The 25,781-nt window shown below is 48.3% G+C and overlaps 1 protein-coding gene across 2 annotated transcripts in view; it reads left to right on the top strand.

Moving 5' to 3' along the window:
• Positions 1-24,765, top strand: part of fstl4 (follistatin-like 4) — a 124,561-nt gene extending 99,796 nt beyond the window's left edge. For both annotated transcript variants that reach the window (XM_056242751.1, XM_056242750.1), the window contains 3 exons: positions 20,935-21,042; positions 23,249-23,358; positions 23,523-24,765. In XM_056242751.1, coding sequence (XP_056098726.1) covers positions 20,935-21,042; positions 23,249-23,358; positions 23,523-24,225 — 921 coding nt within the window. In that variant the 3' untranslated portion in view covers positions 24,226-24,765. The remainder of the gene's footprint in view (positions 1-20,934; positions 21,043-23,248; positions 23,359-23,522) is intronic.
• The last annotated feature ends 1,016 nt before the right edge of the window (positions 24,766-25,781 follow it).

Here is a 25,781-nt window from a genome sequence, read left to right as displayed (position 1 = left end):
TAGGAAGAGATTCCTGGACCTGACACCGCCCTGACGGTTGAGATAGGAGACCACAGCCATGTTGTCCGAACGGATCAGGACGTGGTGTCCCCGAATGAGCGGGAGGAAGCGCGAAAGCGCGTTCTCGACCGCAAGCATTTCCAGACAGTTTATGTGTAAGGGGCTTTCCTGTGTCGACCAATGGCCGAAGGCCGGTGAGCCCTCGCAGACTGCACCCCAACCCGTGTTGGATGCATCTGTCGAGATGACTTTTCGGCGAGAAAAGGTCCCCATCGTGACGCCCTGTCGAAACCATTCTGCTACTGTCCATGGCTGCAGCGTCGTGAGACATGTCTGCGTAACTCTGATCAGCTGGCGGCCCGTGTTCCACGCGCGGTGGGGTACACGGCTGTTTAACCAAAGCTGAAGCGGACGCATGTGCAGAAGGCCCAGCTGAAGCACAGCGGAGGCTGAGGCCATGTAACCCAGCATCCTCTGAAAAGTTTTCAGAGGTGAGCGGGTGCCCATCTGAAACGAGGCGGCCAGTCGCTGTACACTGCGCGCGCGCTGTGTAGACAGGCGAGCCGTCATCGTGACCAAGTTCAAATCTATTCCTAGAAAGGAAATCGATTGACTGGGTTGAAGGGAGCTCTTTGTCCAGTTGACAGAGAGGCCCAGCGTTTTCAGATGGTCGAGGAGAACTGCGCGGTGCGACAGAAGCTCCGTCTGTGATTGGGCCAAAATCAGCCAGTCGTCCAGATAATTCAATATGCGCAGCCCCTGACTCCGCAGGGGGGCGAGCGCCGTATCCATGCACTTCGTAAATGTGCGGGGCGCCAGAGATAAGCCGAACGGGAGAACGGCGTATTGATAAACATGACCCTCGAAGGCGAAACGTAAGAATGGTGTAGCGATTGTACGCACGTATAAATATAATTAATTATTATTCATAACGGATTATGATCAATAATTAGTAATTGAATTATTTTCAGAATTTACTGTAGCAAAATCAATAGTATGATCAGTTTATCAGTTCATCCAATGAACGGAAAGCATAAACAATTATTAATTCTAGGAAATATAATATCTTCTTGGCCAAGAAAGACTAATTCCCAGCTAACAGCTAAATTAAGAAATAAATCAAGGGTCAAAGCATAGGTAACTTAGATCGAAGTTCAAGACAACAAATCGGTAAGCACATATCACAAGTAATGCTTCTCTTTTCAAATACAAACAATACTTTATTGATTATAAGCCTATGACTAACACACATAAAACTAATATAACACAAACACACGCACACGCATTCATACAAGTTGAAGAAAGACAGAGAGTGAGGAAGACTGAGTTTTAGGAGTTAGATGAGATCCCAAGTTTCTATATGCACTTAAAAGACATGACCTGAACGAACCATCAATAATTAATTTCACCCTTTTATCGTTTCTTAGACGGGTAATTCAATTTGATATTAAAATCACCAGTTCAGTTAAAAGTCTGGAGGTACTTGCTTGTCCTTGCTTTGGGGTTCCCTTTTGTCGTGAAGGGGGGTTCCCCGGTCCGTTGCTTGGCTGATCTTCTCGTGTGCCTGGATAGACTTTGGACAGCCAGTCACGTGGTGTGTTGGCGCGGATGAATGAAAGTCTTTGAAGTTGAAAGCTGGTTTTGCAGTTGAAACGTTAAAACGAAACTTTGCAGCAACACTTAACTTAGAACCGAGACTTTTAACGGAAAAGAAAGAAACTAAGAAAAGAAAGAAAAGTGAGACGAGATGGCTTCAATTAAATCTGTTTTAACCCATATCTTGATTTGGGTCATTTGTCTCTGCGTCTACATGGTTACTATAACCATCGTCGGGCATCACAAGAGAGAGTCACCAGAGCAAGAGCGCATCACAAGAGCGAGGATCACAAGAACATCACCAGAGAGCAAGAGCGCATCACAAGAGCCTCACCAGAGCGAGTCACCAGAGAGCTTTTCCAGAGAGCGTTCAGAGAGAGAGTTTCTGTGTTCGGGTCTAAGGTTTTAAAGTCCAATGTTTTGTCCCGCCTCCTGGAGGAATTTGGAATTCGGACAATAAGACACTATTATGGTTATTTGAGAAGGGGGTCTTTTCTACCCCCCCCCTTCTCTCATCGCGAATCATGTGTCCTCTGTGGTCTGCTTACTCATCAGCTCGAAACAGAGGATTCAGTTTAGACATAATTTCCATTTTAAGAACATAAACATTTTTACACAGATTTCAATCAAGCCATCTTTTGAATTAAACACATACGAGCATAATGATAGGAAACACGACACTTTCATTCCAGTATCTCTAATATTTAAAACAATTACATGACTTAGATGTGATCTAAGCAGAATAGACACATACAGGGGTTGTAAACACAATATATAATTGTTATGTTACATGATTTGGATTCTGGGTCAGTCAAGAATTGTTCTGGGATGAGTTTTATTGGTATTGGAGAATTGGAGGAAAGTCCTTATGTGTGTGTGTGTGTGGGTATCCTTATGGTCAGCATTTGTGCATCCGTGGTGTGTACCACGTGAGGGTTTAGTTTCGCAAATGGCTGTCTTCAAGACAAAGGGTATTTTGTATGCAAGTCCACTTTTTCAGCCTTAAGGATATAATTGATGAGGGGAAAACTAGCTCGGGACGCTGAATGGTTCAGTCTGTTTAGTCGCAGGGGTCAGGTGACGTCTTGTTAGGGCCTCTTGCTTCACCATTTCTGAACAGATCTGTTCTTGCCAAATTATAAAACATTGACAACATTCTCCCTTTAGTTAAGCAACAAAAGGTCTTCTTGGCTCATAGCCTCAGGGATAATTTGGAATATGCAGCCCCTTGTGTTTGGTTATGTCTGAAAGCTTCAATTGTGTTTGGTCCATTCTCAATGTTGCTACAATGGCCTGTGACGGGGATTTATCTGGATCTGAAAATAGGCGTCTTTCAGGTCTAGAGAGATGAACCAGTCCCCCTGGCGCACCTGCGCGAGGAGTTTCCTGGTAGTGAGCATCTTGAACGGTCTCTTCATGAGCACTTTGTTCAAAGACCTGAGATCTAAAATCGGTCTGAGGCCGCCGTCTTTCTTGGGAACCAGAAAATAACGGCCGTAAAACCCCGACTCGGTCATAGATGGTGGGACTCTCTCTATGGCGCCCTTTTGCAACAGCGTCGCAATTTCTGAGCGGAGCGTGCCGGCGGCCAGCGGGCTGACAGTAGATTCGAGCCGCGCGCGCGCACGAGGCGGGCGGCGGCGAAACTGTAGCACATAGCCGTTCTTTATAATGCTTAGTACCCACGGGGAAATGCCTGGAATGGCTTCCCATGCTTTGGAGCATGCGGCTAGTGGCCGAATGGCTATATCGCCCTGATTGCTGCACATAGCGGGCTGGACACAGTGTGTGGGCGCGCTTTGAATGTGTGTGGCAACGGGATTTGCACTCAGAGAGGAGTCTATGGGCCGTGAAACAGAGCGAGCAGAGAGGGGACACGCGCACGAGCTCGTGGGCGTGTTTATGTTCTCTGATATTAGAGCGGGCTGTGCCCGTTTCATGTGATGGGGCTCTGATAGAGACACGGGGTATGTTATGCTTGTGTGTATGGGTGAGCACATGATTGTGGGCACATTTTCTACACAACTGGCAAATTTTCTCTTTTTGAGATTTCTCTGGGTAGCCGTAAATACGGCTTTTTGTCGCTCGCAAGCGGGCTGGGACACCGGCTTGTTTGTGGCGGTCAACACTACAGCAGTCGGTGAAATAACGGGGACTGGCAGAGGGCGAAGCTTTGACGGCGGTCCGGCCGCAGCGGGAGAGCACCGTCGTTTTCTTGACTTTGCTAGGCAGACTTCTGATGATCAGGCTTCAGCGTGATCTTAGGTCGCGGGCCTCGTGGGGGCGGCGGTCTGCGGCGGCTGTCAGAGCGAGAGCGAGGGCGGCCGCCCTGTCTGCGCTGGGCTGTTTGAGTCTGCGGAGGGGGACGCTGTGGTGGAGCTCTGGCAGGAGGCTCGCGAGAGCGGCCAGCGGAAGAGCTAGCGCGGCGGGGCAGAAACAAATTCATCGCCTGAGTAGCTTTCTGGACCTCAGAAAAGCGATCGACGATTCCCGTGACAGCAGATCCAAAAAGGCCCGTCGGGGAGAGGGGCGCGTTAAGAAACGCGGCGCGCTCAGAATCTCCCATGTCGGCGAGCGTGAGCCATAAGTGTCTCTCGGCAACACAAAGGCTGGCCATGCATCTCCCCAGAGCTTGTGCGGTGGCTTTAGTGGCGCGAAGGGCGAGGTCCGTAGCACTTCTCAGATCCGTGACAGCGGGGGAGGGGTTTCCACCGCCTTCGGCCCACTCACGGAGAATATCGCTCTGTAATACTTGGAGGACAGACATTGAATGTAGCGCTGCGGCGGCCTGACCGGCGGCGGCGTAGGCGCGAGCATGAAAGCTCGAGGTCGCTCTGCAAGCTTTCGAAGGAAGCGTGGGGGAAGAGCGCCATCTAGCAGAGGGCGGGCAGAGGTGTGCGGCGACCAAGTCCTCGACGGGCGGCATGGCTGAGTAGCCTTTCTCGGCGGCTCCGTCCACCGAGCGCAGCGAGACGGATATATCAGAGCGGTTTCTAGCCGAGAGCGGGGCATTCCAGGACTTCGTCAGCTCTGCGTGAAGTTCAGGCAGGAATGGAGCGGCCCGGTTGCACACGGGGGTCGAGCGCCGATGAAAAAAGCTGCCGTCCATCCGGTTCGGGGCCTGCTCGGGTGGAGGAGACCACTCGAGACCGAGGCGTTCGACGGCCTGTGAGAGGAGGCGCATTAGTTCCTCTATCCCGGCGCGGATCCCCGCCGATTCTCTCGTGGATCCGAGAGATGACCATTCTTCACTGTCTGATGCGAGCAGTGAACAGGAGTCCTTCTCCTCCGCGGCGTCATCGGAAGCGACAGAGCGGCCACTCGGCGGCAACTGTATGTCCGGCAGGGGCGGGGAGGGAGAGCGGGAAGCGGGAGGCGGCGGCGGGGGCCCGCATTGTTCCGCTGGGGGCTCCGGCGGCCTCTGGGAGCGGCGTTTTTTCTTACGCGGCGAAGAGGAAGGCGGCGCGGGAGCGGATTTTGCTGCCAGAAGTCGTGCCCGCAGGGACGACAACGGCAGGCTCTCGCAGAAGTCGCATCCTCCATCCGCGAGGGCGAGTTCTGCGTGCTCGAGTCCCAGGCAGAGAGCGCAGATGACATGGCGGTCTCCGTCCTCGAGACGAGCGCGGCAAGAGCCGCAGGAAAAACGAGACATCTTTAAAAAGACGCTCGGCTCTTTTAGATATAATAGAGAAGGATACAGTCGTCGGATGGCGCTAGCTTGCAGGGCGGCTGAAGGTGGCGAAGACGGCCGGCATCTTCAGGGTCCGGGAGCTCGCTAGAGTGATGCCTTCTCGACGGCGACGGCTTTCTCAGGACAGCAGAAGCGTGCAGCTTGCTGAAGATGAAATGAATCATAAGCCTGGGAGACACTGTTATATACACCATGGCCACGCCCATTCTGGCGGGACATGACGCAATGAGCGCGCGGGCGCCTCTCATAGGAAGTGGGTTCAGCCCCGCTCTCCCATAGGCTTGAGCAGTTCTCTCTGAGCGAACCAATGAGCTGCTAGCTAGCCTGCTCTAGGTCTGCCACAGAGGAACTGCGTTGTGTATGGATACAAATTATGAAATAATTTTTGGCTTCAATATCTCAGCAAAGATGAATCTTTCCCGCAGCGTAAGCTAGCTTATGCAATACGAGAGAACCTCTCGTAAGAGAACGATTATTTCTAAAAACTCCGACCAGAGTGGAGATTTCTGATAACGCCGGTTATGTGTTGAGGAGAAACGGGGTTTTAGGTTCTCAAGCGTCATGCGAGCGCCCCGTTTGTCAGATTTATGATGGCGCTCGACGGCGTATTTATGCGAGTTGATGTAAATGACAACTTTTTTGAAAACGATGTTGTGTGTACGATGTTATTATTGAAAACAAAGGGGGGGGGAATTTCGTTTCTCTAAATACCGGCTATGTGTAAATGTGGCCTATAATGACCCTAAAATGCCCCTGTATTAGTGATGGGAAGTTCGGATCATTTTACTGACTCTCTCGTTAGTTCACGTTCATCAAAATGGACGAATATTTATTCGAGTCATTTCGTTCATTTAAGTGGCTCTAAATGTTATGCTTTTAACAGCCAAATTCCCCGAACACATCCATGTATGCAATCTTGATCATTTTTTGAATTAAGAAATCATTATAGTGCAGCCAAAGATAATTTACAGGGAACATATTAATTACCTAACAATATTAATTTACCTTCCGAGTCTTTAGAAGAGACACATGTGAGATCTCTGGGGTCTCTTAGAGGAGACACACGTGAGATCTCTGGGGTCTCTTAGAGGAGACACACGTGAGATCTCTGGGGTCTCTTAGAGGAGACACATGTGAGATCTCTGGGGTCTCTTAGAGGAGACACATGTGAGATCTCTGGGGTCCTTTAGAGGAGACACATGTGAGATCTCTGGGGTCTCTTAGAGGAGACACATGTGAGATCTCTGGGGTCTCTTAGAGGAGACACATGTGAGATCTCTGGGGTCTCTTAGAGGAGACACATGTGAAATCTCTGGGGTCTCTTAAAGGAGACACACGTGAGATCTCTGGGGTCCTTTAGAGGAGACACATGTGAGATCTCTGGGGTCCTTTAGAGGAGACACATGTAAGATCTCTGGGGTCCTTTAGAGGAGACACATGTGAGATCTCTGGGGTCTCTTAGAGGAGACACATGTGAGATCTCTGGGGTCTCTTAGAGGAGACACATGTGAGATCTCTGGGGTCTCTTAGAGGAGACACATGTGAGATCTCTGGGGTCTCTTAGAGGAGACACATGTGAGATCTCTGGGGTCTCTTAGAGGAGACACATGTGAGATCTCTGGGGTCTCTTAGAGGAGACACATGTGAGATCTCTGGGGTCTCTTAGAGGAGACACATGTGAGATCTCTGGGGTCTCTTAGAGGAGACACATGTGAGATCTCTGGGGTCCTTTAGAGGAGACACATGTGAGATCTCTGGGGTCCTTTAGAGGAGACACATGTGAGATCTCTGGGGTCCTTTAGAGGAGACACATGTGAGATCTCTGGGGTCTCTTAGAGGAGACACATGTGAGATCTCTGGGGTTTCTTAGAGGAGACACATGTGAGATCTTTGGGGTCTCTTAGAGGAGACACATGTGAGATCTCTGGGGTCTCTTAGAGGAGACACATGTGAGATCTCTGGGGTCCTTTAGAGGAGACACATGTGAGATCTCTGGGGTCCTTTAGAGGTGACACATGTGAGATCTCTGGGGTCCTTTAGAGGTGACACATGTGAGATCTCTGGGGTCCTTTAGAGGAGACACATGTGAGATCTCTGGGGTCTCTTAGAGGAGACACATGTGAGATCTCTGGGGTCTCTTAGAGGAGACACATGTGAGATCTCTGGGGTCCTTTAGAGGAGACACATGTGAGATCTCTGGGGTCCTTTAGAGGAGACACATGTGAGATCTCTGGGGTCCTTTAGAGGAGACACATGTGAGATCTCTGGGGTCCTTTAGAGGAAAAAACATGTGAGATCTCTGGGGTCTCTTAGAGGAGACACATGTGAGATCTCTGGGGTCTCTTAGAGCAGACACATGTGAGATCTCTAGGGTCTCTTAGAGGAGACACATGTGAGATCTCTGGGGTCCTTTAGAGGAGACACATGTGAGATCTCTGGGGTCCTTTAGAGGAGACACATGTGAGATCTCTGGGGTCCTTTAGAGGAGACACATGTGAGATCTCTGGGGTCTCTTAGAGGAGACACATGTGAGATCTCTGGGGTCTCTTAGAGCAGACACATGTGAGATCTCTGGGGTCTCTTAGAGGAGACACATGTGAGATCTCTGGGGTCCTTTAGAGGAAACACATGTGAGATCTCTGGGGTCTCTTAGAGGAGACACATGTGAGATCTCTGGGGTCTCTTAGGGGAGACACTTGTGAGATCTCTGGGGTCCTTTAGAGGAGACACATGTGAGATCACTGGGGTCTCTTAGAGGAGACACATGTGGGATCTCTGGGGTCTCTTAGAGGAGACACATGTGAGATCTCTGGGGTCTAAGCACCGTCGTTTTCTTGACTTTGCTAGGCAGACTTCTGATGATCAGGCTTCAGCGTGATCTTAGGTCGCGGGCCTCGTGGGGGCGGCGGTCTGCGGCGGCTGTCAGAGCGAGAGCGAGGGCGGCCGCCCTGTCTGCGCTGGGCTGTTTGAGTCTGCGGAGGGGGACGCTGTGGTGGAGCTCTGGCAGGAGGCTCGCGAGAGCGGCCAGCGGAAGAGCTAGCGCGGCGGGGCAGAAACAAATTCATCGCCTGAGTAGCTTTCTGGACCTCAGAAAAGCGATCGACGATTCCCGTGACAGCAGATCCAAAAAGGCCCGTCGGGGAGAGGGGCGCGTTAAGAAACGCGGCGCGCTCAGAATCTCCCATGTCGGCGAGCGTGAGCCATAAGTGTCTCTCGGCAACACAAAGGCTGGCCATGCATCTCCCCAGAGCTTGTGCGGTGGCTTTAGTGGCGCGAAGGGCGAGGTCCGTAGCACTTCTCAGATCCGTGACAGCGGGGGAGGGGTTTCCACCGCCTTCGGCCCACTCACGGAGAATATCGCTCTGTAATACTTGGAGGACAGACATTGAATGTAGCGCTGCGGCGGCCTGACCGGCGGCGGCGTAGGCGCGAGCATGAAAGCTCGAGGTCGCTCTGCAAGCTTTCGAAGGAAGCGTGGGGGAAGAGCGCCATCTAGCAGAGGGCGGGCAGAGGTGTGCGGCGACCAAGTCCTCGACGGGCGGCATGGCTGAGTAGCCTTTCTCGGCGGCTCCGTCCACCGAGCGCAGCGAGACGGATATATCAGAGCGGTTTCTAGCCGAGAGCGGGGCATTCCAGGACTTCGTCAGCTCTGCGTGAAGTTCAGGCAGGAATGGAGCGGCCCGGTTGCACACGGGGGTCGAGCGCCGATGAAAAAAGCTGCCGTCCATCCGGTTCGGGGCCTGCTCGGGTGGAGGAGACCACTCGAGACCGAGGCGTTCGACGGCCTGTGAGAGGAGGCGCATTAGTTCCTCTATCCCGGCGCGGATCCCCGCCGATTCTCTCGTGGATCCGAGAGATGACCATTCTTCACTGTCTGATGCGAGCAGTGAACAGGAGTCCTTCTCCTCCGCGGCGTCATCGGAAGCGACAGAGCGGCCACTCGGCGGCAACTGTATGTCCGGCAGGGGCGGGGAGGGAGAGCGGGAAGCGGGAGGCGGCGGCGGGGGCCCGCATTGTTCCGCTGGGGGCTCCGGCGGCCTCTGGGAGCGGCGTTTTTTCTTACGCGGCGAAGAGGAAGGCGGCGCGGGAGCGGATTTTGCTGCCAGAAGTCGTGCCCGCAGGGACGACAACGGCAGGCTCTCGCAGAAGTCGCATCCTCCATCCGCGAGGGCGAGTTCTGCGTGCTCGAGTCCCAGGCAGAGAGCGCAGATGACATGGCGGTCTCCGTCCTCGAGACGAGCGCGGCAAGAGCCGCAGGAAAAACGAGACATCTTTAAAAAGACGCTCGGCTCTTTTAGATATAATAGAGAAGGATACAGTCGTCGGATGGCGCTAGCTTGCAGGGCGGCTGAAGGTGGCGAAGACGGCCGGCATCTTCAGGGTCCGGGAGCTCGCTAGAGTGATGCCTTCTCGACGGCGACGGCTTTCTCAGGACAGCAGAAGCGTGCAGCTTGCTGAAGATGAAATGAATCATAAGCCTGGGAGACACTGTTATATACACCATGGCCACGCCCATTCTGGCGGGACATGACGCAATGAGCGCGCGGGCGCCTCTCATAGGAAGTGGGTTCAGCCCCGCTCTCCCATAGGCTTGAGCAGTTCTCTCTGAGCGAACCAATGAGCTGCTAGCTAGCCTGCTCTAGGTCTGCCACAGAGGAACTGCGTTGTGTATGGATACAAATTATGAAATAATTTTTGGCTTCAATATCTCAGCAAAGATGAATCTTTCCCGCAGCGTAAGCTAGCTTATGCAATACGAGAGAACCTCTCGTAAGAGAACGATTATTTCTAAAAACTCCGACCAGAGTGGAGATTTCTGATAACGCCGGTTATGTGTTGAGGAGAAACGGGGTTTTAGGTTCTCAAGCGTCATGCGAGCGCCCCGTTTGTCAGATTTATGATGGCGCTCGACGGCGTATTTATGCGAGTTGATGTAAATGACAACTTTTTTGAAAACGATGTTGTGTGTACGATGTTATTATTGAAAACAAAGGGGGGGGGAATTTCGTTTCTCTAAATACCGGCTATGTGTAAATGTGGCCTATAATGACCCTAAAATGCCCCTGTATTAGTGATGGGAAGTTCGGATCATTTTACTGACTCTCTCGTTAGTTCACGTTCATCAAAATGGACGAATATTTATTCGAGTCATTTCGTTCATTTAAGTGGCTCTAAATGTTATGCTTTTAACAGCCAAATTCCCCGAACACATCCATGTATGCAATCTTGATCATTTTTTGAATTAAGAAATCATTATAGTGCAGCCAAAGATAATTTACAGGGAACATATTAATTACCTAACAATATTAATTTACCTTCCGAGTCTTTAGAAGAGACACATGTGAGATCTCTGGGGTCTCTTAGAGGAGACACACGTGAGATCTCTGGGGTCTCTTAGAGGAGACACACGTGAGATCTCTGGGGTCTCTTAGAGGAGACACATGTGAGATCTCTGGGGTCTCTTAGAGGAGACACACGTGAGATCTCTGGGGTCTCTTAGAGGAGACACACGTGAGATCTCTGGGGTCTCTTAGAGGAGACACACGTGAGATCTCTGGGGTCTCTTAGAGGAGACACATGTGAGATCTCTGGGGTCTCTTAGAGGAGACACATGTGAGATCTCTGGGGTCCTTTAGAGGAGACACATGTGAGATCTCTGGGGTCTCTTAGAGGAGACACATGTGAGATCTCTGGGGTCTCTTAGAGGAGACACATGTGAGATCTCTGGGGTCTCTTAGAGGAGACACATGTGAAATCTCTGGGGTCTCTTAAAGGAGACACACGTGAGATCTCTGGGGTCCTTTAGAGGAGACACATGTGAGATCTCTGGGGTCCTTTAGAGGAGACACATGTAAGATCTCTGGGGTCCTTTAGAGGAGACACATGTGAGATCTCTGGGGTCTCTTAGAGGAGACACATGTGAGATCTCTGGGGTCTCTTAGAGGAGACACATGTGAGATCTCTGGGGTCTCTTAGAGGAGACACATGTGAGATCTCTGGGGTCTCTTAGAGGAGACACATGTGAGATCTCTGGGGTCTCTTAGAGGAGACACATGTGAGATCTCTGGGGTCTCTTAGAGGAGACACATGTGAGATATCTGGGGTCTCTTAGAGGAGACACATGTGAGATCTCTGGGGTCTCTTAGAGGAGACACATGTGAGATCTCTGGGGTCCTTTAGAGGAGACACATGTGAGATCTCTGGGGTCCTTTAGAGGAGACACATGTGAGATCTCTGGGGTCCTTTAGAGGAGACACATGTGAGATCTCTGGGGTCTCTTAGAGGAGACACATGTGAGATCTCTGGGGTTTCTTAGAGGAGACACATGTGAGATCTTTGGGGTCTCTTAGAGGAGACACATGTGAGATCTCTGGGGTCTCTTAGAGGAGACACATGTGAGATCTCTGGGGTCCTTTAGAGGAGACACATGTGAGATCTCTGGGGTCCTTTAGAGGTGACACATGTGAGATCTCTGGGGTCCTTTAGAGGTGACACATGTGAGATCTCTGGGGTCCTTTAGAGGAGACACATGTGAGATCTCTGGGGTCTCTTAGAGGAGACACATGTGAGATCTCTGGGGTCTCTTAGAGGAGACACATGTGAGATCTCTGGGGTCCTTTAGAGGAGACACATGTGAGATCTCTGGGGTCCTTTAGAGGAGACACATGTGAGATCTCTGGGGTCCTTTAGAGGAGACACATGTGAGATCTCTGGGGTCCTTTAGAGGAAAAAACATGTGAGATCTCTGGGGTCTCTTAGAGGAGACACATGTGAGATCTCTGGGGTCTCTTAGAGCAGACACATGTGAGATCTCTAGGGTCTCTTAGAGGAGACACATGTGAGATCTCTGGGGTCCTTTAGAGGAGACACATGTGAGATCTCTGGGGTCCTTTAGAGGAGACACATGTGAGATCTCTGGGGTCCTTTAGAGGAGACACATGTGAGATCTCTGGGGTCTCTTAGAGGAGACACATGTGAGATCTCTGGGGTCTCTTAGATCAGACACATGTGAGATCTCTGGGGTCTCTTAGAGGAGACACATGTGAGATCTCTGGGGTCCTTTAGAGGAAACACATGTGAGATCTCTGGGGTCTCTTAGAGGAGACACATGTGAGATCTCTGGGGTCTCTTAGGGGAGACACTTGTGAGATCTCTGGGGTCCTTTAGAGGAGACACATGTGAGATCACTGGGGTCTCTTAGAGGAGACACATGTGGGATCTCTGGGGTCTCTTAGAGGAGACACATGTGAGATCTCTGGGGTCTCTTAGAGGAGACACTTGTGAGATCTCTGGGGTCTCTTAGAGGAGACACATGTGAGATCTCTGAGGTCTCTTAGAGGAGACACATGTGAGATCTCTGAGGTCTCTTAGAGGAGACACATGTGAGATCTCTGGGGTCTCTTAGAGGAGACACTTGTGAGATCTCTGGGGTCCTTTAGAGGAGACACATGTGAGATCTCTGGGGTCTCTTAGAGGAGACACATGTGAGATCTCTGGGGTCCTTTAGAGGAGACACATGTGAGATCTCTGGGGTCCTTTAGAGGAGACACATGTGAGATCTCTGGGGTCCTTTAGAGGAGACACATGTGAGATCTCTGGGGTCCTTTAGAGGAGACACATGTGAGATCTCTGGGGTCCTTTAGAGGAGACACATGTGAGATCTCTGGGGTCCTTTAGAGGAGACACATGTGAGATCTCTGGGTTCTCTTAGAGGAGACACATGTGAGATCTCTGGGGTCTCTTAGAGGAGACACATGTGAGATCTCTGGGGTCCTTTAGAGGAGACACATGTGAGACCTCTGGGGTCTCTTAGAGGAGACACATGTGAGATCTCTGGGGTCTCTTAGAGGAGACACATGTGAGATCTCTGGGGTCTCTTAGAGGAGACACATGTGAGATCTCTGGGGTCTCTTAGAGGAGACACATGTGAGATCTCTGGGGTCTCTTAGAGGAGACACATGTGAGATCTCTGGGGTCCTTTAGAGGAGACACATGTGAGATCTCTGGGGTCTCTTAGAGGAGACACATGTGAGATCTCTGGGGTCTCTTAGAGGAGACACATGTGAGATCTCTGGGGTCCTTTAGAGGAGACACATGTGAGATCTCTGGGGTCTCTTAGAGGAGACACATGTGAGATCTCTGGGGTCCTTTAGAGGAGACACATGTGAGATCTCTGGGGTCCTTTAGAGGAGACACATGTGAGATATCTGGTGTCTCTTAGAGGAGACACATGTGAGATCTCTGGGGTCCTTTAGAGGAGACACATGTGAGATCTCTGGGGTCTCTTAGAGGAGACACATGTGAGATCTCTGGGGTCTCTTAGAGGAGACACATGTGAGATTTCTGGGGTCTCTTAGAGGAGACACATGTGAGATCTCTGGGGTCTCTTAGAGGAGACACATGTGAGATCTCTGGGGTCTCTTAGAGGAGACACATGTGAGATCTCTGGGGTCCTTTAGAGGAGACACATGTGAGATCTCTGGGGTCTCTTAGAGGAGACACATGTGAGATCTCTGGGGTCTCTTAGAGGAGACACATGTGAGATCTCTGGGGTCCCTTAGAGGAGACACATGTGAGATCTCTGGGGTCTCTTAGAGGAGACACATGTGAGATCTCTGGGGTCCTTTAGAGAAGACACATGTGAGATCTCTGGGGTCTCTTAGAGGAGACACATGTGAGATCTCTGGGGTCCTTTAGAGGAGACACATGTGAGATCTCTGGGGTCCTTTAGAGGAGACACATGTGAGATCTCTGGGGTCCTTTAGAGGAGACACATGTGAGATCTCTGGGGTCCTTTAGAGGAGACACATGTGAGATCTCTGGGGTCTCTTAGAGGAGACACATGTGAGATCTCTGGGGTCTCTTAGAGGAGACACATGTGAGATCTCTGGGGTCCTTTAGAGGAGACACATGTGAGATCTCTGGGGTCTCTTAGAGGAGACACATGTGAGATCTCTGGGGTCCTTTAGAGGAGACACATGTGACACATGTGAGATCTCTGGGGTCTCTTAGAGGAGACACATGTGAGATCTCTGGGGTCTCTTAGAGGAGACACATGTGAGATCTCTGGGGTCTCTTAGAGGAGACACATGTGAGATCTCTGGGGTCTCTTAGAGGAGACACATGTGAGATCTCTGGGGTCCTTTAGAGGAGACACATGTGAGATCTCTGGGGTCTCTTAGAGGAGACACATGTGAGATCTCTGGGGTCCTTTAGAGGAGACACATGTGAGATCTCTGGGGTCTCTTAGAGGAGACACATGTGAGATATCTGGGGTCCTTTAGAGGAGACACATGTGAGATCTCTGGGGTCCTTTAGAGGAGACACATGTGGGATCTCTGGGGTCCTTTAGAGGGGATCACATGTGAGATCTCTGGGGTCCTTTAGAGGAGACACATGTGAGATCTCTGGGGTCCTTTAGAGGAGACACATGTGAGATCTCTGGGGTCTCTTAGAGGAGACACATGTGAGATATCTGGGGTCTCTTAGAGGAGACACATGTGAGATCTCTGGGGTCCTTTAGAGGAGACACATGTGAGATATCTGGGGTCTCTTAGAGGAGACACATGTGAGATCTCTGGGGTCTCTTAGAGGAGACACATGTGAGATCTCTGGGGTCTCTTAGAGGAGACACATGTGAGATCTCTGGGGTCTCTTAGAGGAGACACATGTGAGATCTCTGGGGTCTCTTAGAGGAGACACATGTGAGATCTCTGGGGTCCTTTAGAGGAGACACATGTGAGATCTCTGGGGTCTCTTAGAGGAGACACATGTGAGATCTCTGGGGTCTCTTAGAGGAGACACATGTGAGATCTCTGGGGTCTCTTAGAGGAGACACATGTGAGATCTCTGGGGTCTCTTAGAGGAGACACATGTGAGATCTCTGGGGTCCTTTAGAGGAGACACATGTGAGATCTCTGGGGTCCTTTAGAGGAGACACATGTGAGATCTCTGGGGTCTCTTAGAGGAGACACATGTGAGATCTCTGGGGTCTCTTAGAGGAGACACATGTGAGATCTCTGGGGTCCTTTAGAGGAGACACATGTGAGATCTCTGGGGTCCTTTAGAGGAGACACATGTGAGATCTCTGGGGTCCTTTAGAGGAGACACATGTGAGATCTCTGGGGTCCTTTAGAGGAGACACATGTGAGATCTCTGGGGTCCTTTAGAGGAAAAAACATGTGAGATCTCTGGGGTCTCTTAGAGGAGACACATGTGAGATCTCTGGGGTCTCTTAGAGGAGACACATGTGAGATCTCTGAGGTCTCTTAGAGGAGACACATGTGAGATCTCTGGGGTCTCTTAGAGGAGACACATGTGAGATCTCTGGGGTCTCTTAGAGGAGACACTTGTGAGATCTCTGGGGTCCTTTAGAGGAGACACATGTGAGATCTCTGGGGTCTCTTAGAGGAGACACATGTGAGATCTCTGGGGTCCTTTAGAGGAGACACATGTGAGATCTCTGGGGTCTCTTAGAGGAGACACATGTGAGATCTCTGGGGTCCTTTAGAGGAGACACATGTGAGATCTCTGGGGTCCTTTAGAGGAGACACATGTGAGATCTCTGGGGTCCTTTAGAGGAGACACATGTGAGATCTCTGGGGTCCTTTAGAGGAGACACATGTGAGATCTCTGGGTTCTCTTAGAGGAGACACATGTGAGATCTCTGGGGTCTCTTAGAGGAGACACATGTGAGATCTCTGGGGTCCTTTAGAGGAGACACATGTGAGATCTCTGGGGTCCTTTAGAGGAGACACATGTGAGATCTCTGGGGTCCTTTAGAGGAGACACATGTGAGATCTCTGGGGTCCTTTAGAGGAGACACATGTGAGATCTCTGGGGTCTCTTAGAGGAGACACATGTGAGATCTCTGGGGTCTCTTAGAGGATACACATGTGAGATCTCTGGGGTCTCTTAGAGGAGACACATGTGAGATCTCTGGGGTCTCTTAGAGGAGACACATGTGAGATCTCTGGGGTCTCTTAGAGGAGACACATGTGAGATCTCTGGGGTCCTTTAGAGGAGACACATGTGAGATCTCTGGGGTCTCTTAGAGGAGACACATGTGAGATCTCTGGGGTCTCTTAGAGGAGACACATGTGAGATCTCTGGGGTCTCTTAGAGGAGACACATGTGAGATCTCTGGGGTCTCTTAGAGGAGACACATGTGAGATCTCTGGGGTCCTTTAGAGGAGACACATGTGAGATCTCTGGGGTCTCTTAGAGGAGACACATGTGAGATCTCTGGGGTCTCTTAGAGGAGACACTTGTGAGATCTCTGGGGTCCTTTAGAGGAGACACATGTGAGATCTCTGGGGTCCTTTAGAGGAGACACATGTGAGATCTCTGGGGTCCTTTAGAGGAGACACATGTGAGATCTCTGGGGTCCTTTAGAGGAGACACATGTGAGATCTCTGGGGTCCTTTAGAGGAGACACATGTGAGATCTCTGGGGTCTCTTAGAGGAGACACATGTGAGATCTCTGGGGTCTCTTAGAGGAGACACATGTGAGATCTCTGGGGTCCTTTAGAGGAGACACATGTGAGATCTCTGGGGTCTCTTAGAGGAGACACATGTGAGATCTCTGGGGTCCTTTAGAGGAGACACATGTGACACATGTGAGATCTCTGGGGTCTCTTAGAGGAGACACATGTGAGATCTCTGGGGTCTCTTAGAGGAGACACATGTGAGATCTCTGGGGTCTCTTAGAGGAGACACATGTGAGATCTCTGGGGTCTCTTAGAGGAGACACATGTGAGATATCTGGGGTCTCTTAGAGGAGACACATGTGAGATCTCTGGGGTCCTTTAGAGGAGACACATGTGAGATCTCTGGGGTCTCTTAGAGGAGACACATGTGAGATCTCTGGGGTCTCTTAGAGGAGACACTTGTGAGATCTCTGGGGTCCTTTAGAGGAGACACATGTGAGATCTCTGGGGTCTCTTAGAGGAGACACATGTGAGATCTCTGGGGTCCTTTAGAGGAGACACATGTGAGATCTCTGGGGTCTCTTAGAGGAGACACATGTGAGATCTCTGGGGTCCTTTAGAGGAGACACATGTGAGATCTCTGGGGTCCTTTAGAGGAGACACATGTGAGATCTCTGGGGTCCTTTAGAGGAGACACATGTGAGATCTCTGGGGTCCTTTAGAGGAGACACATGTGAGATCTCTGGGGTCTCTTAGAGGAGACACATGTGAGATATCTGGGGTCTCTTAGAGGAGACACATGTGAGATCTCTGGGGTCCTTTAGAGGAGACACATGTGAGATATCTGGGGTCTCTTCGAGGAGACACATGTGAGATCTCTGGGGTCTCTTAGAGGAGACACATGTGAGATCTCTGGGGTCTCTTAGAGGAGACACATGTGAGATCTCTGGGGTCTCTTAGAGGAGACACATGTGAGATCTCTGGGGTCTCTTAGAGGAGACACATGTGAGATCTCTGGGGTCCTTTAGAGGAGACACATGTGAGATCTCTGGGGTCTCTTAGAGGAGACACATGTGAGATCTCTGGGGTCTCTTAGAGGAGACACATGTGAGATCTCTGGGGTCTCTTAGAGGAGACACATGTGAGATCTCTGGGGTCTCTTAGAGGAGACACATGTGAGATCTCTGGGGTCCTTTAGAGGAGACACATGTGAGATCTCTGGGGTCTCTTAGAGGAGACACATGTGAGATCTCTGGGGTCTCTTAGAGGAGACACATGTGAGATCTCTGGGGTCCTTTAGAGGAGACACATGTGAGATCTCTGGGGTCCTTTAGAGGAGACACATGTGAGATCTCTGGGGTCCTTTAGAGGAGACACATGTGAGATCTCTGGGGTCCTTTAGAGGAGACACATGTGAGATCTCTGGGGTCCTTTAGAGGAGACACATGTGAGATCTCTGGGGTCCTTTAGAGGAGACACATGTGAGATCTCTGGGGTCTCTTAGAGGAGACACATGTGAGATCTCTGGGGTCCTTTAGAGGAGACACATGTGAGATCTCTGGGGTCCTTTAGAGGAGACACATGTGAGATCTCTGGGGTCCTTTAGAGGAGACACATGTGAGATCTCTGGGGTCCTTTAGAGCAGACACATGTGAGATCTCTGGGGTCCTTTAGAGGAGACACATGTGAGATCTCTGGGGTCCTTTAGAGGAGACACATGTGAGATCTCTGGGGTCCTTTAGAGGAGACACATGTGAGATCTCTGGGGTCTCTTAGAGGAGACACATGTGAGATCTCTGGGGTCCTTTAGAGGAGACACATGTGAGATCTCTGGGGTCCTTTAGAGGAGACACATGTGAGATCTCTGGGGTCCTTTAGAGGAGACACATGTGAGATCTCTGGGGTCCTTTAGAGGAGACACATGTGAGATCTCTGGGGTCTCTTAGAGGAGACACATGTGAGATCTCTGGGGTCTTTTCCACAGGAAAAAACATCTGATAAGCAGGAGACTTCGGCAAAAGTCGTGTTTTCCTCTATTTTAAGTGAATCCACTAAGAATTTTAACTAGATTTTCCGTCACATCATGTTTTCTCCTCATATTTTACTTGTTCTCTTATCCAATGCTGCAAAATAAATGAATGATTTTCTTATATGGGTGAAGAATCAATAATACATAGCAACAGCGAACAATGGAAAGCATAAGATGAAAGCGCTTTTAGAAAGCAGAGCGTGTCGAGGGTCGTGTGGATGTCACTGGATCATGGCTAATAAATCCTTCTAACATGATCACAGGGACTCAGCGACGAACAAACTACGACAGCGCCATATGATCCCGACAATCAGGCAGCATTTGTAACTAATGATGGAAGTGCATGCTTACATCCAGTGCTGAGAATGCTTCTGTTTTACATGATAATGCAATTACTAATGAGATCTCTGTTGCATCTAAAGAGAGGTTGTTTCTTTTGCAAGTAAATCTAACTTTGAATCTTTCAGCTTACACAGTCTCTCAGTATTTACATGCAAATCTGATGCAGTGACACCTAATTTCAGTTTCCACATGTGCAGTTTCAGTTAGTTAGATGATTCATGTAGTCTCAAAACAAATAAATGAACTTCAGTTTAACATATTTAAGTGCATGGAAAATTTAGAACAATGAAATTAAGTTGTGATAAAATGTTCAGCATCTACAAAGTATTACAAGGTTGTTTTTAACTTTATATTTCTAGTTCTCAAGTATTGATTACAGACAATCCTAAGTAATATTTTAATCAAGAGCTTTTTTCTTCATGAATCAAACACTATTGTAAGTTTCTCAGCAGTGATGACGGTAATCACATGAGTGTTATTCAGATTGCGAGTGCAGTTTTCACTTGGTTCAATAACAACACTTTTAGAGGAAAAGGTTGAAGGAAAAGGTCACATCATGAGGTCATTTTAGGGATTTAGTTTGAATTATTGTAGTTTTAATTAATTTTTAGTTCGATTTGATGAATTAAACAGCATTATCACTTAAAAAAAGTGTAAAAGTGTTCAAATAAGTGTACGTCTTTAAAGCACAACAAAAATGATTATGCAATCATTTAGGACATTTATCCTTATATAGAACTTTTTTGGCATATAGGGTTCTTTAAAATTGAGTCCAGACCACATTAAACCTCTCTAAGGCCCGGTTTACAGCTGGTATTAAGATGTTTTGGTGGATCGGATCACAAGTAGACGGGGGCCACATTCCCGTTTACACCTGGTGTTTTAATCCGTCTCTTTCGTCCACTTTCAACCACTTCTGTCCTGATTTCTTCAGAGGAGGGTCTATGGGCGGGTAAATGTGTGAGCTTTTCAGATCTTTAGATCTAATGGACAAAATAAGCTCATACAATTTACATATAAACATCAGCTTTAGTTTCTGCTCTGGCAGACGCAAGACCAGCCGAACGCTGTGAGAAATTAGGAACGGTGAGAGAAAATTGTGCTTTACGTTTTTCATCTTCAAACCAAACTTGGGTCTCCAGCCGATAAAGTTTAAATGATTGATTGATGGATGGATGGAATGAACATCACTCCTGTGTGCTTAGAGCCTCTGTACATCTGGTATTAAAATGCTTCTGACCTAAAACGTAAACATTATGGAAAGAGCTCTAGCCAGACGGGTTTAAACTTTATCGGCTGGAGACCCAAGTTTGGTTTGAAGAGAAAATGTAATGTTCTCTCAGCGTTCCTGATTTCTAACACACACTCACAGCGTTCGGCTGGTCTTGTGACTATAAGAGTAGAAACTAAAGCTGATGTTCTCCGTGTGTTCTTCTTTCGCGTTCTCATGTAAATTGCGTGAGCTTATTTCGTCCATTAGATCTAAAGATCTGAAAAAGCTCACACATTTACCCGCCCATAGACCCTCCTCTGAAGAAATCAGGACAGAAGTGGTTAAAGTGGACGGATTAAAACACCAGGTGTAAACGGGAATGTGTCTCCCTCGTCTACGTGTGATCCGATCCACCAAAACACATCTCAATACCAGCTGTAAACTGGGCATTGGAGAGATTCGGTTCTGCTTCAGCTTCATTTGGAGCTTACATTTATCCTGAAAGTGTTCGTACTGAAACCACGTCCTTCATTAGGTCACTTGCCAAAATAAATTGTAGTGAGTGCTTCACTTATCGCAGTTGCTCTTGACAAGCAAGTGAATGAATTTCCCTGTCTCTCTGTTGGAATGACAGGCTGTGGAAACAGACGCCATGCCCGTCAAACTCTTCTACGACAAATCTCACGATCAGCTGTGGGTCTTGAGCTGGACAGACCTGCTGAAGTCCCGCTCTACGCTACAGGTGAGCTTTTGCTTATGTTTCGAGTTACGAGTTATGTTTCACCCTGTTAAGATCTTAGAGATCTTAAAGACTCTCAAACAAATTAAAAAGCTCACACATTCATCACGTCATGACGTTTTTTAGCCTGAGAGTTCAATCAGTGGTGTTTGAGAGGCTGTTTATCTGCTAACAGCCTGTATTTTTGAACGTTAGGTGTAAATGTGTGACAGCCTTTGTTTGACATACATTTCTGCACCAATTGCAGCTTGTTTAATTGCACGCGTATTAATTTCAGTTCCCTGTCAGGTAGACCTCCTGACTAGAACTGTATGCAAATGAGACGCTTTCTACGTTATGTGTAAAAATTTTGCCTGGTTCCCACTTTATTCTCTGCCAGGTTTGATCAGCACTGTCCTCATGTCAACGCACACGTATGAGAAACACACAGCCTCAAAGACAGAGCAAATGAAAGGCTTTTTATTTAACAAACAATGTGTATTTCCAGCCCCCAAACACATGAATAATTCACGTTTTATTAAATAGTGGGAAAGTCCTCAGGTGTATTTGCTTGTTCAGCATGCCCACAGAGCGCCAGCCACGCAGAATAATGAAGACGTTTGCTATGAATCACTCAGAAATGCTAAAGAGCACTTTTAACGGGAAGCTGCATAATCGGCTGCAGGGGATATGGATTCACACCACAAATAAATGGCTTGATAATATTCAACTCATTTTGAATGCGTGCAATTGACCCGGGCATGGGCAATTTGTCGGGCCCGGAGGCAGTACTCAGCTTGAGAGGTGAAATATCAAACCCATTTTTTTAAATGGCTCAATATTCTTAGTCAAACATCTGAACCTGCTTGTCAGCTCATTAGATTAAACAAATTAGGCCTGAGGAGAGTGAGGGGGAAATACAGCCGCATGTGTGCACTTGGCTCCGATCCTGCTCTCATCACACTAATTCACAAACTAACAACTCATAGTTTGCATTCATAATCAGCTGCACTGGACACTTATTAACAAGCCCAAAACAGCATTTTCTCTAGAGGCATGGTTTCCAAGCGGTTTCAGCATAATCCTTGTGATCTAAGCTGCTAAATATCCTATGACATATTATAAATACAAATGTGGCGTGATGAATGGCTTGGTTTTATACACTTGTGAAATTAAAGTGTGCTTAATTGTATTGAATGTGCACCCGTTGTGTACTTTAAATCTTAAAAGTAGTTTTAAAGAACTGTACTTGCAGATATTGTCAGGGTTGGGTGAAGGGATGAGGCGAGGACTCAGTGTTACAGATATGAAGGGCTTTTAATTAGTAAACAATAAAACAAAAACTAACCCGGATGGGGGAAAACAAGTCAGGCGACTTGTAATTTTGAGACTGCAGAAGTCATTAAACGTTGCATTTTCAGTTGAATTTGGGGAAACCACTTGAAACATTTGTCGTGTTGAGCTATTTCAATTACTTTTGTTTGATTTGTTCATTGGAAACTACTAAAAGTCTGTACATTTTGTCAGTAAACCTGATTTGCAATGGGGGTTGAATAATTTCGATAACAACTGTATGCATGCTAATAAGCCACTACTTCAAAGTGAGAATTGGACCCTAAACTAAAGTGTTACCATTAAAGATGAATTGATTTGCCAAACAATATGATTGAATACTGACTAGAGGAGTAGCTATGTTTTAAATTAATCTGTATTATACATGATGATTAACTGTAAAGGGAGTTGGGAAAACACCATGAGCATGAGCATGAACACTCATCATGGGCCTCTAGGACAGTTCTACACCACTATTTAGAGTAAATTCATGTAATGTCTTGTCATTATATAATAAAATATCAAAGCAAGCATCATTCATTGCACAGACTGAACGGCACACTGTTTTCATAGATTATTTCATTTGTTATATTACAACAGAATATGTTATTTATTCTTTTAAGATCTTTGCTTATCAGGTCAGATTTAAGACACTCTACATCAGGGATGGGCAACTTCAGTCCTGGAGGGCCATTGTCCTACAGAGTTTAGCTTCAAACCTAATCAAACACACCTGAACAGGCTAATCAAGGTCTTCAGGATTACTAGAAAGTTACAGGCAGGTGATTTTTTCAGGGTTGGAGCTAAACTCTGTAGGACAGTGGCCCTCCAGGACTGAAGCTGCCCATCCCTGCTCTACATGATTGTAATATTACTTTCTCTTGTTTCCATTTTTGAGGTGATCACTTCTGCGAGTGCAGTGGAGCAGCGTCAGATCGTTCACACTCCGTTTGAAGGAGTGGAGGATTTCTACATTCCTCCCACCAACCTCATTATCACCCACGTAAGGTACGAAACGATCGTCACTGCTCAGCGTGCATGACCTCTGTCAGATTTTCAACATAATTCTTCCAAAAATTGGAAGTGAGTAAATGATGGTTGTAATTAACAGGGCAGCACTTAATAAATCACCAGAAAGATCATTAACCTGTCTTTGACAATTGTCATCTTAGGTTTGGCTTTGTCTACTTAAAATGGGAGCCTGCGGTGCATAAAATCGACCTTGAGACCCTCCGCCTCGTCAAGACCATCAGTCTGAAGAACTACAGCTGTATTCCAGCCAGCATGGCCTACACTCATTTAAGCGGCTACTATTTTATCGAGTGCCAAGTCGAGAACAGTTCATCTCCGAGCTCGCAGCTTCTCATTGACAGCGTAAGCGACACAGTCATCGGACCCAATCCCAACATCAACGGCCGGCCGTTCGTCTCTCCAGACGGGCGTTTCGTCGTCTCCGTGGATAAACGACGTGGCAAACTCCAAGTCCAGACCATCTCCTTCAGCGGTGAGCTGCAGATCAGCCATGAAGTGGATGTCTCGATTCAACTCGCAGACTTGGAGTTTCAGCCCTCCTTCACGGAGGCCAACCAGTACGTGGTCGTGACCTCTTCGGCTGAGGGGTCGGAGCTGGTTTTCTCGGACCTGGCGACGGGGAGAGAAAAAGCCCTTCAGAATGTCAAGGATCCGATTCCAGCCACCAGTTGGCCTTGGGGAGACGCCAATAGGGTGGTGGTCTCCAGCGGGGTGTTTGGACGCTACTTGGTCACGTCGTCGACCGAGTCCCTGTTCGTTCTGGACGGCAAACAGAGCGGCCCTCACTGTGAGGTGTCAGACATCAAGAGAGGGAACACAGTGGTGTGGGTGGGTGAGGTATGAGTGCCGTACCGCGGGCCGGTTCTGCAGAGGATTGCGTCGGCCGACTGGGCCAAAGCTCTGGAAAACCTTTAAGGGATGCCAATGGACTTGACCCTAGTATTGAGTTAAACGAACACGGGTTTCTGTATAAGTACACACACATGCACACATATTCAACAAACCTTATAGAACAAGGGAACGAATGACAACACCCTTCAGTGCAACAGTGAGCTAATTTAATGAGAGATGTACATTTTTTGCACTTCGTTGTTAGCAGAAATAGTGTTAAGCAGCAGAGAGGTTAGGTGATGACTGAACTATGCACAATGCTTTTTAAAGTTTTTCAGTGTTTTTTCTTTTTTAATTGTGTTCACTTGTGATATACAGTCACTGCAGGAAATGTGTCCATCAGTGTCACGTCTGTTAATGTCAATGTAGAAAGATTGTGTTGTTTGCATCGTCCCAGTGTTTCTGGCTTCACGTTTCAACAGCTTATTGTCTGTTTGTTTTTTTAGTATTATTAGTACAACACTTAATAATAAACATATTCGAGTAACATTTTGCATTTTCCTCTTTGTAAGCCATCTAAAGCATGTGTTGAATCATTTTAATCTCATTGGTGCAACGTTACCCCGTGACACATGAAGGCGTACCGCGGAAGCTATAAAAGATACCAGAAACAAAAAGCGACAGCTTCTGATTGGCTAAAATAAGTCACTCACAGGCATGCGGGAAGTATGACAAGGCAGCACAGAGTCTCATTCCCTTTTCATAAATGTGCCCCGTAAGGTATAGCCATAGTAATAGCCTCAATAATCCACTTGCCTATTCTTTAGGAACCCTGTCTGGGTTAACCACAGCATACCAGCTGCTGGTCAATCTTACGCCACTGGGCAGAGCGGTGGACATAACACTCAAGTGCCCTAACTGGACAACCCAAGTTAAGTTTCCCTTGGTCCACCAACTGAAATGGAGGAGGATAAAAGGCGTGCAAAACAACTGAGCATGCTGTTAGTCAAGTAACCCGGTCTAGGGTTGACCCCAACGGGAGCAAACTCTCGCCAGGAGGAGGCAACAGAGAGGGCCTGCAGATCTCCTACCTTTTTAAGAGAGGTAATAGTGAGCAAGAAAGCTGTCTTGAAAGCAAAGAACTTCTCTGAAGCTATAAAGGATACCTGAAACAAACCGTGTCAGCTTCTGATTGACTGAAGTAAGTCACTCACGGGCATGCGGGAAGTATGGCAAGGCTGCACAGAGTCTCATTCCTTTTTCAGGGAACCAGAGTTACAGTCGTAACTGAGACTTTCCCTTTCGAGAGAACTCAACGCTTCGTCAGATTGTTGACGCTATGGGAACGTTAATACCCACTGCAGTCCAAATCCTGGCAGTACCCAGACAACAACATAGTGTCAGCCCAGATCCGGCCACATTTGGTACCAGATGTGGGCCGGATCTAGGCCGACACTATGTTGCTGTCTGGGTAGAATCTGATGAATGTGTGCGGAGAGGAACAGCCCACCGCATCACACACCTCTTGGATGGAAACTCCTGACAATAAAGCCTTAGAGGCCAGCATA

This window comes from Rhinichthys klamathensis, unplaced genomic scaffold (assembly GCF_029890125.1).
Source record: "Rhinichthys klamathensis goyatoka isolate OS25496 unplaced genomic scaffold, OSU_Roscu_1.1 h1tg000750l_1, whole genome shotgun sequence".
Classification (NCBI taxonomy): domain Eukaryota; kingdom Metazoa; phylum Chordata; class Actinopteri; order Cypriniformes; family Leuciscidae; genus Rhinichthys; species Rhinichthys klamathensis.
This window is presented reverse-complemented; position numbering and strand designations above follow the sequence as displayed.